This window comes from Piliocolobus tephrosceles, chromosome 13 (assembly GCF_002776525.5).
Source record: "Piliocolobus tephrosceles isolate RC106 chromosome 13, ASM277652v3, whole genome shotgun sequence".
NCBI classification, from domain to species: domain Eukaryota; kingdom Metazoa; phylum Chordata; class Mammalia; order Primates; family Cercopithecidae; genus Piliocolobus; species Piliocolobus tephrosceles.
The window spans coordinates 36,322,037-36,339,092 of NC_045446.1; the positions used below are offsets into that span (position 1 = coordinate 36,322,037).

At 34.9% G+C, this 17,056-nt stretch overlaps 1 protein-coding gene across 3 annotated transcripts in view; it reads left to right on the forward strand.

The window, feature by feature from the left end:
• The window catches only part of KIF18A (kinesin family member 18A), a 94,658-nt gene that overhangs the window by 31,811 nt on the left and 45,791 nt on the right, over positions 1–17,056 (forward strand). For all 3 annotated transcript variants that reach the window (XM_023230331.2, XM_023230332.2, XM_023230333.2), the window contains 2 exons: positions 73–185; positions 5,860–6,022. In XM_023230331.2, coding sequence (XP_023086099.1) covers positions 73–185; positions 5,860–6,022 — 276 coding nt within the window. The remainder of the gene's footprint in view (positions 1–72; positions 186–5,859; positions 6,023–17,056) is intronic.

The window sequence follows — 17,056 nt, forward strand, 5'->3', positions numbered from 1 at the left end:
TACAGCTAAAATTTGACTGTGGCCATGTAAATGACTTACTTTGTATTTTAACTAGTGATTTCTCTCTACTAGATTTTATTGTTAAAAGAAAAATTAAAAGCCTATGAAGAACAGAAAGCCTTCGCTAATGAAAATGACAAAGCAAAGTTAATGATTTCAAACCCTCAGGAAAAAGAAATTGAAAGGTAAACATTACATTAAGATCTAATTTTGAGGTATTTATTGTTTTAAAATTTTGTTAAATATTTTATATTAATTATCTTTTGTTATGTCTTTTATATGTACCTACATATGTATGTTTATAATTTCATATATACATACATACATAACAAGCTTGACTCAGAGATATTGCAGATTTAGTTCTCCAGACCACTGCAATAAACGAAATATCATAATAAAATGAGTCACAAAAATGTTTTGGTTTTCCAGTACATATAAAAATCATGTTTACACTACGCTATAGTCTATTAAGTGTGCAATACCGTTATGTCTGAAAAGATAATGACCTTGCTTTAATTTTAAAAATACTTTATTGCTAAAACATGCTAATGATAATCTGAACCTTCAGCAAGTCATAATCTTTTTGCTGGTGGAGGTCTTCCCTCAATGTTTATGGCTGCTGACTAGTAAGAGTAATGGTTGCTGCAAGTTGGAGTGGCTGTGACAATTTCTGAAAGTAAGGCAACAATGAAGTTTACTGCATAGATTGACTCATCCTTTCATTAGAGATTTATCTGTAGTATGTGATGCTCTTTGATAGCATTTTACCCACGGTAGAACTTCTTTAAAATTTTGAGACAATCCTTTCAAACCTTGCCACTGCTCTATCAGCTACATTCATGTCATATTCTAAATCCTTTGTTATTTCAACGTATATAGCACCTTTATAAAGAGTAGGTGGTAAACTTTCTCAAAAAACTGTTTTCTTTGGTTATCCATAGAAGTAGCTCTTCATTTCTTCAAGTTTAATCATGAGATTGCAGCAATTCAGTCACATCTGAAGATACGACGTCTGAAGCCTAAAGGCTCCACTTTCTAAATCTAGTTCTCCTTCATGTACACCACATCTGCAGTTACTTTCTTCACTGAAATCTTGAACCCCTCATAGTTATCCATGAGGATTGGAATCAACTTCCTCCAAATTCCTATTAATGTTGATGTTTTGACCTCCTTACACATATCACAAATGTTCTTAATGGCATCTACAATGGCAAATTCTTTTCAGAAGCTTTTCAATTTATTTTGCCTAGATCCATCAGAGAAGCACGATCCATGAAAGAAAGAATCTATAGCAGCTATAGCCCTACAAAATGTGTTTCCTAAATAAGAAGACACAAAAGTCAAAATTACATGATCCATGAGCTGCAGACTGGGTGTTGAGTTAGCAGACCTGAAAACATTAATCTTCTCATACATCTCCATCAGAACTCCTGAGGGACCAGGTGTATTGTCAGTGAGCATTAGTATTTTGAAAGGAATATTTTTTTCTGAGCAATAGGTCTCAACAGTGGGCTTAAAATATTCAGTAAACAGATGTGCTGTCCTCTACGCTTTGTTATTCCGTTTATAGAGCACAAGCAGAGTTAGATTTAGCATATTTCATAGGGGCCCTAGGATGTTTGTAAATGGTAAATGAACATTGACTTCAACTTAAAGTCACCAGCTGCAAAAGCCCCTGACAAGAGAGTCAGCCTGTTCTTTAAAACTTTGAAAGTAGGTATTTACTTCTCTCTAGATATGAAGGTCCTAGATGGCATATTGTTTCAATAAAAGGCTGTTTTGTCTATTTTGAAAATCTGTTGTTTAGTGTAGCCACCTTCATCAGTGACCTTGGCTAAATTTTCCGGATAACTTGCTGCAACTTCTACATCAGCACTTGCTGCTTTACCTAGACTTTTATGTTCTAGAGAAGGCTTTTTTTCTTAAACTTTATGAACCAACACCTGCTAGTTTCAAAGTTTTCCTCTGCAACTTCCTCACCTCTCTCAGCCTTTGCAGAATTGAACAGATTTAGAAGGCTTGCTCTGGATTAGGCTTTGACTTAAAGGAATGTTCTCGCTAGTTTAATCTATCAGACCATTGAAACTTTTTCCATATCAGCAATAAGGCTGTTTCACTTTCTTAGTGTGTGTGTTCACTGGAGTAGCACTTTTAATTTCCTTCAAGAATTTTTCCTTTGCATTCACAACTTGTCTAAATGTTTTGTGCAAGAGACTTAGCTTTTAGCCTATCTTGGCTTTCTACAAGCCTTCCTTATAAGCTTAGTAATTTCTAGCTTTTGATTTAAAATAAGAGACATGCAACTAACTCTTCCTTTCTCTTGAACACTTACAGGCCATTTTAGAGTTATTAATTTGCCCAATTTCAATGTGTTTCAAAGAGTAGGGAGGGCTGAGGAGAGGGAGGGAAACAGCCAGTCAGTGGAGCAGTCAGAGCACACACAATACTTGATTAAGTTTACTGTCTTATATGGGCACAATTTGTGACATTATAAAGCAATTACAATAGTAACATCAAAGATCACTGGTCACAAATCACCATAACAGATATGTAATAATGAAAAAGTTTAAAATATTTCAAGAATTGCCAAAATCTGATACTGTAAGCTCATGCTGTAGGAAAAATGATGCTTATAGACTTGCTCACAGCAAGATTGCCACAAACCTTCAATTTGTTAAAAAACAGAAAAGCAGCGTATGCAAAGCACAATAAAAGAAGGTATGCCTGTATATATATTCTCAACTGAATTCAAGAAGTCAGTGATTTCTCTTTACATGTCACACTTTGTAGATCAAGTAAATTTAGTTTTTATTTTACAAATATTGAAGAGAACCAGAACTTAGGTATAAGATAGTGGAGACAAAACCAGTTGTGTCACCTGTAGACTTAGTTTAATTTTAGTGGCGCCTATAATTGTTCTTTTCTGACATAATCATTATTTATATATTTCATGTAAATCTATTCTTCATTTTATTAACTCTCTATAGCTTATTTAATCTGCTTATTGAGCCTAAATGGGTAATTATTTGAATGAACACCTCTCTGATATAAACCAATACAGAATTTTGAGAGGTTTCTAGTAAGCTTCTTAGCAGGTAAATTTTTAAAAACAAAGCAGTTAGTAATATAGTATGCAAAAGTACTTTTTCCTCAAGCAGCTAAGACAGTTTTCCAAATTGACCATGAAGACACTGGATCAAGATGTTAATTTTGAGTACTTCTAGGAAGACAATAAGGAATTCCTGTATTAAACAAGTTTGGAAATTATTCCATAAGGAATCTAGGAGACTTCCAAAGTACATCAGCTTATTAAAGGCTTTGAGAAAACCTGTAGTAAAGGAATCTGTTTGACCTTAATTAAAGTTGAGTAAAGGTAAACTTATTTGACATTCTCCAGAACCAGTTATCTGTTATTAGTATGAGAAACCAACTACAACTTAAACCAATGATTATTTATACTGTTTTAGAGCTCTAGAGTTAGTAGAAAGTGTCTCAGTATCTGTAAGGAAAACAAGATTATAGTCAAAAGTGGCTGTCAGACGTGATCCAGCTATAATTTTTTTAAATTGCATTTGTGTGTTGAAGTTTTATATAAAATATTTTACAGTATTGCTTAAGAAATAAGTAAAAATGATTTCTGGTTTTTCATCTCATCAAAGAAAACTTTTAACTCTGATATAGTATTATTAGTTGTTGTTATTTCATTTTGTTGATTAAATGTGGGAGCAGTCCTCATGTAATTGGATATCTATTAGAATTCACCAGCTTCTCAAATTTGTAGTAACTGATTCCGTAAAATTACTTAGCACTGCTTAACCAACTCTATACCAATTAAAACCTTACAGATTAGTAAACTTTTCTGGAGTTGATGGCTTTAAATCATTGAACCTTTCTCTCTGGTAAGGCGCTCCTTTCAGGAGGGAAGGGCCTGAGCTATGAAATAAGTATTTATTTGGATGTTTTTCATATTTCAACCTGGCCTTTGACCAACAATAAAAACTTTGATTTTAATTCTGGCAATATGTTAAGTAAGTTGCTTGTATTTATGAAGAAGGTAATGATAAAATTATGTACCAAATAACCTTTGTCATTTCCCCTAAAAATTACTGCCTTTTGAAATAAATGTATGAAATATCCTTTATTGTATCTATCATACTGTTACTTGGGACTTTTTTAACGCCATGAATTTTCAAAGTGTCTTTTGTTATAACATTTTTATGACGTTTAAACAGATAAAAGGAAGAATCTACAGTATTTTCTGTCTATCAAAGCTATTTGGAAATGTAATTCTCAAAAGGAAATCATAGAAAGAAAACACAATTGTTCTTTTATAAAGAGTAATTATAAAACTTCACTTATGACTATATCAATAAAATTGTGGAGTTTAATACTCATTTTGTAGTACCTAAAAATATTGGTGCAGATACTTTTAACTTGCATGTTTGCTTAGAACTCTTTCAGTTTTAAAGTGATAATTTTATTGTTGTTGTTAAGGAGCTCTCTAGAAACCTTTGATACTAATTCCCTTCCTTCCATCCTAATCAGTGAACCCTACCAACTAAAATAAGTCTAGACCACAAAATTGACAAATATTTAACTTTGTCCTTGAATAAAAAGTTATAGAAAAACTAAGAAATGATCTTTAAGTATAAGCTAAAGATAACTTATCAACTCATTTACTGGCATTACCATTGGTGTAATATAATGCAACGAAATCACAATGTCTGTAAATATTTCCTATGAAATATTTATCAGTTTGACAAAACTGCAGTAAAGTCAGTGTTTTGTGGCTTATATTCATTCCCAATAGAGTTTCATTAAGAACTACTGACGTAAATTGGCAGTGTTTTTACCACTGATCTTTATGAGTGTATCTTAAATTCTGGCCAGTTTAGAACATTTATTTTTAAATTCATGTACTTGATTTTACTTTATTTTAAAGTCTTCACAGTTATGAATGTTTATACTGTTATTGTACCTCAGAGCTGATCTATGACTTAAAACCATGAATATACTTTTAAAAATTAAAATATTGCAGAGACCAGTGTTCTACTGACCCAGAAGGATACAGGATTGCAGGTTCTATCCAGAATTTTCGTAAAATTTAATCAGCTTGAAGTCTGTGGCCATTTGGAAATCTGAATCAAACTCCTCATCTTTGATATTCTAGACCTATATTGCCCTTAGGAGGAAGCACACTGCAGCAGCTTTTCTAGGTTTACCACATTATAAACTTGGATGTTTTGAGTCCTGGAAGTGTCAGCTGATTCTTAGCCAGGCTGTAGGGGGTACCTAACCGTATGGTCTGTTTTCACTATAACAAATTCTGAAGCTAAAAACTGGCTCTGTCACTTTCCCTAGGGGGCCATGGAGGCACCATATGATTATGCCTCCTACTGCTTGTTCTTTCACGGTGAGCCAACACCAAAACAACACATAATGCTGTGTTGCTAATAGGGCCTTGTGAATTTGGATAGTGCACGCCCAGGTTGTCATCCTTTTCCGACAAACAAAAATTATTTTATTTTTGCTGAGCAGTTGGATTACATATAGATGTAAGCATAGACAAAATGCAGTATGTTAGCAATACCAGACACCTTATGATGCCCATATCTTTCAGCAACATGATCTTCCTTGGGCGAGAAAGAGAAAAACCTAATGTAGTAGAAGTAAAGTTAATAACTTTTTCTAAACATCTTTTATAATAGGAAATAGTCATTTTTACTTATTTGCTGTTTATCATTGAGTGTAGTTCTGTGAATTACATATATTCCTTTGTTTATGCATTTCTTTTAAGTAAACTTTGTGTGATTTGTTACAAAATTAGTGAGATTCTGTAATATGTTTTAATTTTGGTAGGTTTCAAGAAATCCTGAACTGCTTGTTCCAGAATCGAGAAGAAATTAGACAAGAATATCTGAAGTTGGAAATGTTACTTAAAGAGAATGAACTTAAATCATTCTACCAACAACAGTGCCATAAACAAATAGAAATGATGTGTTCTGAAGACAAAGTAGAAAAGGTAATTAACAATTTTATAATTAAATTTTAGGCAGTATAAAAACATGGGGGCTTCCTGTGTTGCCCAGGCTGGAGTGCAGTGGTGCGACCTCAGCTCCCTGCAACCTGTGCCTTGCAGATTTAAGCAATTCTCCTGCCTCAGCCTCCTAAGTACCTGGTATTACAGGCATGCGCCACTATGCCCAGCTAATTTTTGTGTTTTTAGTAGAGATGGTGTTTCACCATGTTGGCCATGCTTGTCTTGAACACCTGACTTCAGGTGATCCGCCCGCCTCAGCCTCCCAAAGTGCTGGGATTACAGGCATGAGCCACCATGCCCAGCCTGGTGGGGGTGCTTCTAACTCTAGAAATTTGATAGTCAAGCTACTTACTCACCCATTCTTTACAAACATCTGGAAATGTTGAAGGAAATGTAGCAAACATTTTTTTAAATACATAGTTAAGTGCACAAAAAAGAAATTTTAATTCCTGGATGTCAGTATCAAAAAGGAAACAAACAAACAAAAACAACAGAATCTCAGTTACAACTGTTGTTTTTCTGGGCATTTTATGGAACTTTTAACACGAAGTTTACCCACTCAGGGACAGCTAGTTACTAAAGGTAGAGCAATAGAAGCAGTGTATCACTAGAAGCAGGATGCAGGCAGTAGCTTACAACTTAGACCAACAGGAGATTTTTGTTTTCAGAGAAGAATTTTATCGTTGAAATTGTTAGATGTGCGAGTGCAGGGGCCTAATGAAAAGCAGACCAAACATTTAATCAGTTTTACTGTTTTTTTTAATGCAATAATATACTGTCCTCTCCCCTCCATACACAGACCACTCCCACTATTCTACCTTTGATGTACATTTTTACTTAGATAAGAGACCCAAAGGAGACAGTGAGTTAGAAATGAGAGCTCCTATCTAGAGCCTGAAATTTCAGAGGTCTATATCCTTTATACTAGGGGTACATCAGGAAAAAAAAAATTCTTGCCAACCATCACAGTTGGCAAGGATGGTTGCTTTTCTTACCCCAAGTAACCATGCCTGGGGTAAGAAAAAAAAAGTCATTTGAACACTACCTTTATAGGCGTGCTTTTAACAATGATTGAGGTTTAAATTATTACAACCCATGTATTTTGTTTGGAAAACCCCTAAAGTTGGTCAATTAAAATGCACAATGTTATCAAACCAATGATACCACTAGAAAACCTGGCAGAAGCAATGCAAAAATCAGCCTCTTAAGAGAAACAGATTCTCAACTCTAGCCACTAATGAACTCACCATCCAAAATTACAAAACACATGGAGACATAATTTACTCTAGACAAGATTCAGTACGCTCAGCAAATATGACAGAACTCTCAAATCTTTAGATACTAGAGCAATCTAATAGAAACTATAAGAATGAACAAAGATAAAGGAATCAAAGATAAAAACACCACAAAAAAAGAACATTCAAATGTGAGGAAAAAACACATGAAACTTTCAGAAATTAAAGATTTATTCATTAAAATTAAAGCCTCACCGTATTGATACAATACCAGAAAATGTTAGAGCACTTTACATACACTCTTTTAATTCTCAGAAAACCCCATGAAATATTTAGTAATATTATCCTAATAATAATAATGAGGAAACCAAAATACAAGTTATTTTGTCCAAGGTGACACAGCTCGTAGATGCCGAGTTCTGATTTTATCTGTAGCATGCCGATGCTAGAACCTGTGCTCTTATGTTTATGCGTTTTTACATGAACTGGGAGACAGATATGAGAAAATTACACCAAATGCAGGATAAAGATAACACATGTGGACAAGATGTTGTTATATAAAGGATAGACTTACTGTAACAAGAAGAAAAGTCATACATTCATCTAATAGGCATTTCAGAAGGAGTTATTTAGTGAAAAAGAGCAATATGCAAAAATTTATGGTTGAGAATTATGTAGAACTAAGAAGATGTAAATTCAAGAAGCATGAGTTCTAAGCAGTATAAGATAAATATATACCTAAACTTGTGAAACTATAGAGCACCAAAGATCAGAAAAATAAATATTTTGAAAATGCTGACAGTTCTCCCTACTTTTGATATTCATTGGTGATGAGTTTCTTTGTATTTTTATGTATTTTATGTAATTTAATTGCATAGACATATGATATTCAAATACTACTTATTGAAAAGCTTTATCTTATAAATAATTGCCCATTCCTCTCAAACTACCACCCCAAACATGTTTTCTTCTTTTCCTACTTTCACAGAAGTAATAATTATATAGAAAAATTTTCCTTTTCTTAATGTCCAGAACCTGTCAAATTTTAAAGAGTGCTTTTCAAAGCCAACACTTTAGTTTTTTGTTGGCCTATGAAATGGGAAAGATATGCTATACTGGAAATTAATCATAAAGCTTTCAGTAATGTATCATTGATAGCAGTTTGTCAGTAGTTATTAAACTATATTATCAAATTAGTAATATATTTACTGTTTTATGCCTTAATGAAATTTTCTTTTCAATTTTATGTTGTGAGACGCATTTAAGATGTTCCTCACATTCTTTTAAGGCAGAAAGGAAACTGAATTTATTTCTTTGAATTTATATATTGCTGCTATATTTATATTTTCACTTTCATGAACTTCAAATTGTTGCCAGTATTCTTTGATAAATGCAATGACTTCCAAATAACAATATCTCATTGGATTAATTTATCAGTTTGTTGTTGTGAACTTCTTTCATATGCTTGCTAAACAAATTTCTGAAATAGTACCATATTATATAAGAATTATATATTTGATTTCAAATTTTTAAGATGTTTTTCTTCTTTTCTTTATTTTTTATGTTTACTGTATTTTATTTTTGGAGATGAGGTCTTGCGCCACGGCTCACACAAACCTCCCAAGTAGCTCAGACTCCCAAGTAGCTGAGACTACAGGTGTCTACCACCATGCCCAGTTTATTTCAATTATTAGCACTTCTTATATTACATAGTAATCTTCAGTGGGTAATAATTCTTCTCAGTTTTGTAAAGATGTCCTTTATGTAAGTGTCAATTATTTGAATGTACAGTTATCTGATTTACTTTTTGACAAAAGGCAAGAAATGCAGCCATAGGAAGCTGATATTGACTTAACATCTCAACTTTAACAAAACTCTTATTGAACACTTGTTTATATGTAAAACCTTGTGCTTGACACAATAGAGGTAAAGAAAGAGAATTTTGCCCTTCAATTATTTACACACTAGTTGGAGCAATAAAAATAATAAAAATGATAAGGCACTATATGATTGTCATATAAATAGTAATAATAAAAACAGCTGATATTATCGAACACTATTTGCCAGACATTTTTCAAAGTGCTTTGCATGGATTAATTACTTTTTTGTTTTTTTTTTCATACTTTAAGTTCTAGGGTATATACGCATAATGTACAGATTTGTTACATATGTATACATGTGCCATGTTGGTGTGCTGCTCCCATTAACTCGTCATTTACATTAGGTGTATCTCCTAATGCCATCCCCCCTCCCTCCACCCCACAACAGGCCCCGGTGTGTGATGTTCCCCTTCCTGTGTCCAAGTGTTCTCATTGTTCAATTCCCACCTATGAGTGAGAACATGAGTGTTTGGTTTTCTGTTCTTGCGATAGTTTGCTGAGAATGATGGTTTCCAGCTGCATCCATGTCCCTGTAAAGGACATGAGCTCATCCATTTTTATGGCTGCATAGTATTCCATGGTGTATATGTGCCACATTTTCTTAATCCAGTCTGTGACTGATGGACATTTGGGTTGGTTCCAAGTCTTTGCTATTGTGAATAGTGCCACAGTAAACATACATGTGCATGTGTCTTTATAGCAGCATGATTTCTAATCCTTTGGGTATATACCCAGTAATGGGATGGCTGGGTCAAATGGTATTTTTAGTTCCAGATCCTTGAGGAATTGCCACACTGTCTTCCACAGTGGTTGAACTAGTTTACAATCCCACCAACAGTGTAAAAGTGTTCCTATTTCTCCACATCCTCTCCAGCACCTGTTGTTTCTTTACTTTTTAATGATCACCATTCGAACTGGTGTGAGATGGTATCTCATTGTGGTTTTGATTTGCATTTCTCTGATGACTAGTGATGATGAGCATTTTTTCATGGGTCTGTTGGCTGCATAAATGTCTTGAGAAGTGTCTGTTCATATCCTTCACCCACTTTTTGATGGGGTGTTTTTTTTCTTGTAAATTTGTTTGAGTTCTTTGTAGGTTCTGGATATTAGCCCTTTGTCAGATGAGTAGATTGCAAAAATTTTCTCCCATTCTTTAGGTTGCCTGTTCACTCTGATGGTAGTTTCTTTTGCTGCACAGAAGCTCTTTAGTTTAATTAGATCCTGTTTGTCAATTTTGGCTTTTGTTGCCATTGCTTTTGGTGTTTTAAACATGAAGTCCTTGCCCATGCCTATGTTCTGAATGGTATTGCCTAGGTTTTCTTCTAGGGTTTTTATGGTTTTAGGTCTAACATTTAAGTCTCTAATCCATCTTGAATTAATTTTTGTATAAGGTGTAAGGAAGGGATCCAGTTTCAGCTTTCTATTTATGGCTAGCCAGTTTTCCCAGCACCATGTATTAAATAGGGAATCCTTTCCCCATTTCTTGTTTTTGTCACGTTTGTCAAAGATCAGATGGTTGTAGATGCGTGGTATTATTTCTGAGGGCTCTGTTCTGTTCCATTGATCTATATCTTTGTTTAGGTAGCAGACTATGCTGTTTTGGTTACCGTAGCCTTGTAGTATAGTTTGAAGTCAGGTAGCGTGATGCCTCCAGCTTTGTTCTTTTGACTTAGGATTGTCTTGGCAATGTGGGCTCTTTTTTGGTTCCATGTGAACTTTAGTTTTTTTGAATTCTGGGAAGAAAGTCATTCATAGCTTCATGGGGATGGCATTGAATCTATAAATTACCTTGGGCAGTAAGGCCATTTTCACGATATTGATTCTTCCTATCCATGAGCATGGAATGTTCGTCCATTTGCGTGTGTCCTCTTTTATTTCATTGAGCAGTGGTTTGTAGTTCTCCTTGAAGAGGTCCTTCACATCCCTTGTAAGTTGAATTCCTAGGTATTTTATTCTCTTTGAAGCAATTGTGAATGGGAGTTCACTCATTATTTGGCTGTTTGTCTGTTATTGGTGTATAAGAATGCTTGTGATTTTTGCACATTGATTTTTGTATCCTGAGACTTTGCTGAAGTTGCTTATCAGCTTAAGGAGATTTTGGGCTGAGACAATGGGGTTTTCTAAATATACAATCATGTCATCTGCCAACAGGGACAATTTGACTTCCTCTTTTCCTAATCGAATACCCTTTATTTCTTTCTCCTCCCTGATTGCCCTGTCCAGAACTTCCAACACTATGTTGAATAGGAATGGTGAGAGAGGGCATCCCTGTCTTGTGCCAGTTTTCAAAGGGAATGCTTCCAGTTTTTGCCCATTCAGTATGATATTGGCTGTGGGTCTGTCATAAATAGCTGTTATTATTTTGAGATACATTCCATCGATACTGAATTTATTGAGAGTTTTTAGCATGAAGTGCTGTTGAATTTTTTCAAATCCCTTTTCTGCATCTATTGAGATAATCATGTGGTTTTTGTCTTTGGTTCTGTTTTTATGATGGATTACGTTTATTGATTTGTGTATGTTGAACCAGCCTTGCATCCCAGGCATGAAGCCCACTTGATCGTGGTGGATAAGCTTTTTGATGTGCTGCTAGATTCAGTTTGCCAGTATTTTATTGAGGATTTTTGCATCGATGTTTATCAGGGATATTGGTCTAAAATTCTCTTTTTTTGTTGTGTCTCTGCCAGGCTTTAGTATCAGGATGATGTTGGCCTCATAAAATGAGTTAGGGAGGATTCCCTCTTTTTCTATTGATTGGAATAGTTTCAGAAGGAATGGTAACAGTTCTTCCTTATACCTCTGGTAGAATTTGGCTGTGAATCCGTCTGGTCCTGGCCTTTTTTTGGTTGGTAAGCTGTTAAATATTGCCTCAATTTCAGAGCCTGCTGTTGGTCTATTCACTGATTCAACTTCTTCCTTGTTTAGTCTTGGGAGAGTGTATGTGTCCAGGAATTTATCCATTTCTTCTAGGTTTTCGAGTTTATTTGCATAGAGGTGTTTATAATATTCTCCGATGGTAGTTTGTATTTCTGTGGGGTCGGTGGTAATATCCCCTTTATCATTTTTTAATTGCATCTATTTGATTCTTCTCTCTTTTCTTCTTTATTAGTCTTGCTAGCGGTCTAACAATTTTGTTGATCTTTTCAAAAAACCAGCTCCTGGATTCCTTGATTTTTTTGAAGGGATTTTTGTGTCTCTATCTCTTTCAGTTCTGCTCTGATACAAGCCTATGAGATAGATCTAATATTATCACCATTTTGTGGCACTGAGAACTCAAGTAGGTTGTCTGGAGTTACTTACCTAATTAATATGAATTAATATGGATGAACCAATGTTAAACTCCAACTGTCTGGCTTCAGAGCCTGCACTCTTAATCACTCTGCTATACTCTAAGTACTATAAATGCTATAGCTATTCAGAAAAGAAAACAGCGGCTTCCTATTTTTATTAAGAAAGGCTTCCTGTTGGAAAGATGAGATCTGTACTGGGCCTTGCATTTCTATACATATTATCCTACAAATGTGACCTGCTTTGCTGAGTTTGACCAGAGCAGGTCACATTTGTTGGACAATATGTATAGTTATACTACAAGGCTACAGTAACCAAAACAGCATGGTACTGGTACCAAAATAGAGATATAGACCAATGGAACAGAACAGAGTCCTCAGAAATAATACCACACATCTACAGCCATCTGATCTTTGACAAACCTGAGAGAAACAAGAAATGGGGAAAAGACTCCCTATTTAATAAATGGTGCTGGGAAAATTGGCTAGCCATAAGTAGAAAGCTGAAACTGGATCCTTTCCTTACTCCTTATACGAAAATTAATTCAAGATGGATTAGAGACTTAAATGTTAGACCTAATACCATAAAAACCCTAGAAGAAAACCTAGGTGGTACTATTCAGGACATAGGCATGGGCAAGGACTTCATGTCTACAACACCAAAAGCAACGGCAGCAAAAGCCAAAATTGACAAATGGGATCTCATTAAACTAAAGAGCTTCTGCACAGCAAAAGAAACTACCATCAGAGTGAACAGGCAACCTACAGAATGGGAGAAAATTTTTGCAATCTACTCATCTGACAAAGGGCTAATATCCAGAATCTACAAAGAACTCAAACAAATATACAAGAAAAAAACAAACAACCCCATAAAAAAGTGGGCAAAGGATATGAACAGACATTTCTCAAAAGAAGGCATTTATACAGCCAACAGACACATGAAAAAATGCTCATCATCACTGGCCATCAGAGAAATGCAAATCAAAACCACAATGAGATACCATCTCACACCAGTTAGAATGGTGATCATTAAAAAGTCAGGAAACAACAGGTGCTGGAGAGGATGTGGAGAAATAAGAACACTTTTACACTGTTGGTGGGATTGTAAACTAGTTTGGCCATTATGGAAAACAGTATGGCGATTCCTCAAGGATCTAGATCTAGATGTACCATATGACCCAGCCATCCCACTACTGGGTGTATACCCAAAGGATTATAAATCATGCTGCTATAAAGACACATGCACACATATGTTTATTGCGGCACTATTCACAATAGCAAAGACTTGGAATCAACCCAAATGTCCATCTGTGACAGACTGGATTAAGAAAATGTGGCATATATACACCATGGAATATTATGCAGCCATAAAAAAGGATGAGTTTGCGTCCTTTGTAGGGACATGGATGCAGCTGGAAACCATCATTCTTAGCAAACTATCACAAGAAGAGAAAACCAAACACCGCATGTTCTCACTCATAGGTGGGAACTGAACAATGAGCTCACTTGGACTCGGGAAGGGGAACATCACACACTGGGGCCTATCATGGGGAGGAGGGGGGGGATTGCATTGGGAGTTATACCAGATATAAATGACGAATTGATGGGTGCTGATGAGTTGATAGGTGCAGTACACCAACATGGCACAAGTATACATATGTAACAAACCTGCACGTTATGCACATGTACCCTAGAACTTAAAGTATAAAAAAATAATAATAATACATTATTCAGAAAAATAGCATAAATAAATAAATAAATAAAACATCTACATGTGGTGCTTAGGCTAAAAAAAAAAAAAGAAATACATAATTGTACTCAAAACTTCCTGCCAACTCCCACTCCCTTACCCACAGCAAATTTCACTGATCTGTGGCCATAACCTTCTCTCAGAATTTGAAAGTAGCCAGAACCACAATGAATGGACTGGAGTTGGCGCATGATGTTAGACATATTTGCCATATTAGTTATTATTATCAATAGATTGGGAAGATCGGATATTGGTACAGATTGTGGAATTATTGATTGCTAAGAATGTAAAATCTATTTTTATAACCAAAATGCAGTCTTTCAAGCAAGGGAATAGCGTTATCAGAACTTCGAGTTCCATTTTTTAAACATTTAAATATTATTTAGTATAATTAATGAGTTTGGACTGTTTAATCCCAAAGTAATTTAGATAATTGTTATTTTAGTGTCTTAATTCCTCCATTGAATTTTGAATGTGGTTATCTAGGAAGATTAAGACATAGAGTAATAGAATGGGTTTGACTGGTTTTATGTTTTGTTTTGTTTTGTTTTTTCTGTTTTAATCCTTATTTTTCTGCTTAGTAGCTTAGACTTTTTTCAACCCAATCGCCTTTTCTGATCTCTTGCTTTTGGTCATTTCAATCCTCAGGTTCCTAGTTGTTATAGCTATTCTTATGAGACTAGGTAAGCAGTGGAGATAAAGACTCTTAAGTTACTGGTTGTAGTTAACCCACTGAGAAACATAGGAAGACATCTAGAGGTTGATTTGTTTTGTTTTTACACAGAAGTGTCAAACTGTAGTATGAGTAAACTGCTTTTCTAAGGCAAAGAATCTTACATGTTTTGGATTCTCTCCAAAAGAGGTTTGTTATCAGAAGTGCTGAAAGAATCTCATAACATTAATTCAGCTATAAATAGTTCTGGAGTATGGACTTTGAAATTACTATTAAAGGGAAGCTCTTGGGTAATTTTATGGCCCCATGAAAATAATCTGTAAGATTATTTTTAATGTAAAAATATGAGTTACCATATTAGCAATTATTTTACACAAAGCAGTGGTAACAACTAAAATTGTAGAATTATGTTTGTTCTCTCACAAGACTTTTGTGGTGTGCAGGGGATTTTGTTAATGAAATATGTAAAGTTTTTTAAAACTTAATGGGAGACATTTCACTCTAATGTTGGGGTTTAACATGCGTATTTTAGAATGTGTTCCCAAACACTAACTTGCCATTTTAGAACAATGGGAGGTAGTAGTACTCTGATGGAAAATGTCCTCTGAGAACCATCATAGAGGATACATTTGATGGACATTAGAAGTAAAAAGTCATAAACAGACTTTTGGAAGTTTTCATTTAGGATTTTCTGATCTTAAATATTGCTGCCATCAGACCCGCATACCCTGGTTTCTAAGAGTCCCTACAACTGTAAATGCTAAAGCAAAATAAAGATAATTTAATTAGCTGCCTGCCTTCAGTTAGGTACAATATTTTCGTCTTCATTTTTCAGACAAAGTAACTGAAGACCCACTAAGATCTGCCTAAATTTGTACACCTGCTGAATAGCAGAAAAAAGTCAATAGGTCACACCTCCCACCTTCTGTTAAGCAGTAGCTCTAAACTTCAAGTTTCAGGACCCCTTTCTGCTTCTAAAAATTATTTAGGTTTTCAAAGAGCTCCTGTTTATATGTAGTCCCTCTACCAATATTTCTATATTAGAAATTAAAACTGAAATGTGCAAAACTATTTTATGTATTGATTCATTTTAAAATAATATTAAATAATAAAGAAATAATTATATTAATAAAATATAATAAATAGCAATAAATTATAAATAAATATTAAATAATAATTAAAGATTTTGTGTGGTTATATAAATAATTTTATTTTCTCAAAAATAGTGAAAATAGAAGAGTGGCATTGTTTTACATGTTTGCAAATTTCTTTAATGCCTGGCTTTTCCTGTCAGCTATATTCTCATAACTGCTGAATTGTTATTCTGTTGTGGTGTTACACATCATTTAGTCTCTAGAAAACTACTGTACAACTAACTGTATGAGCAAACGAGAATTTAAAAAGACTAATAACATTTTAGTGTTATTATAAAAATGGTTTTAATGGTTTTAACCTTGTGAACTCTCTGAAAGGATCTCAGGAATCCTTAGGGGTCCCTGTACCATGCTTGGGTAACCTTTGCATGATAGCATTCTTTTTTTCGTTTTTGCTGACAGAGTCTCACTTTGTTGCCCAGGCTAGAGTGCAGTGGCACAATCATGCAGTCATGGCTCGCTGCACTGCAACCTCAACCTCCCGGACTAAAGTGACGCTCCCACATCAGCCCCTCCACCCTACCAAGTAGCTGGGACTACAGGCACATACCACGAAACCAGCCTAAATTTATTTTTTAATTTTTGTGTAGAGACACGGTCTCTCTATGTTGTCCAGGCTGGTCTTGCACTTCTGGCCTCAAGCAGTCCTCCCGCCTCAGCCTCCCAAAGTGCTAGAATTACTGGCATGAGCCACCATCCCAGCCTGCATTGTAGCATTCTGTCACAGTTCTCTTCCTAGTGCTGTGGTCAGTTTGATGGGTTACGTTTTGTTTTGTTTTCTCTTCTTAACTATCCAGGTTTTTGTTTCTTTGAGACATTTGTTTTGTTTTTGTTACTGTCTTACCATGACAGAGAGAGACAAGGATATTATAATTAACCAGAGAAGCCATAGAAAAGAGTCAGGAACCTTAGTTAGAATGACAGTGGCTATCAACTATTTTTCCCTTATCTATAACTCTAGCCTGAAATGGAATCTGCTTCTCTCTGACTCTTGCATTTCCCTTGAAGGGAAGGTAAGTAAAAGTTTATGAATATCT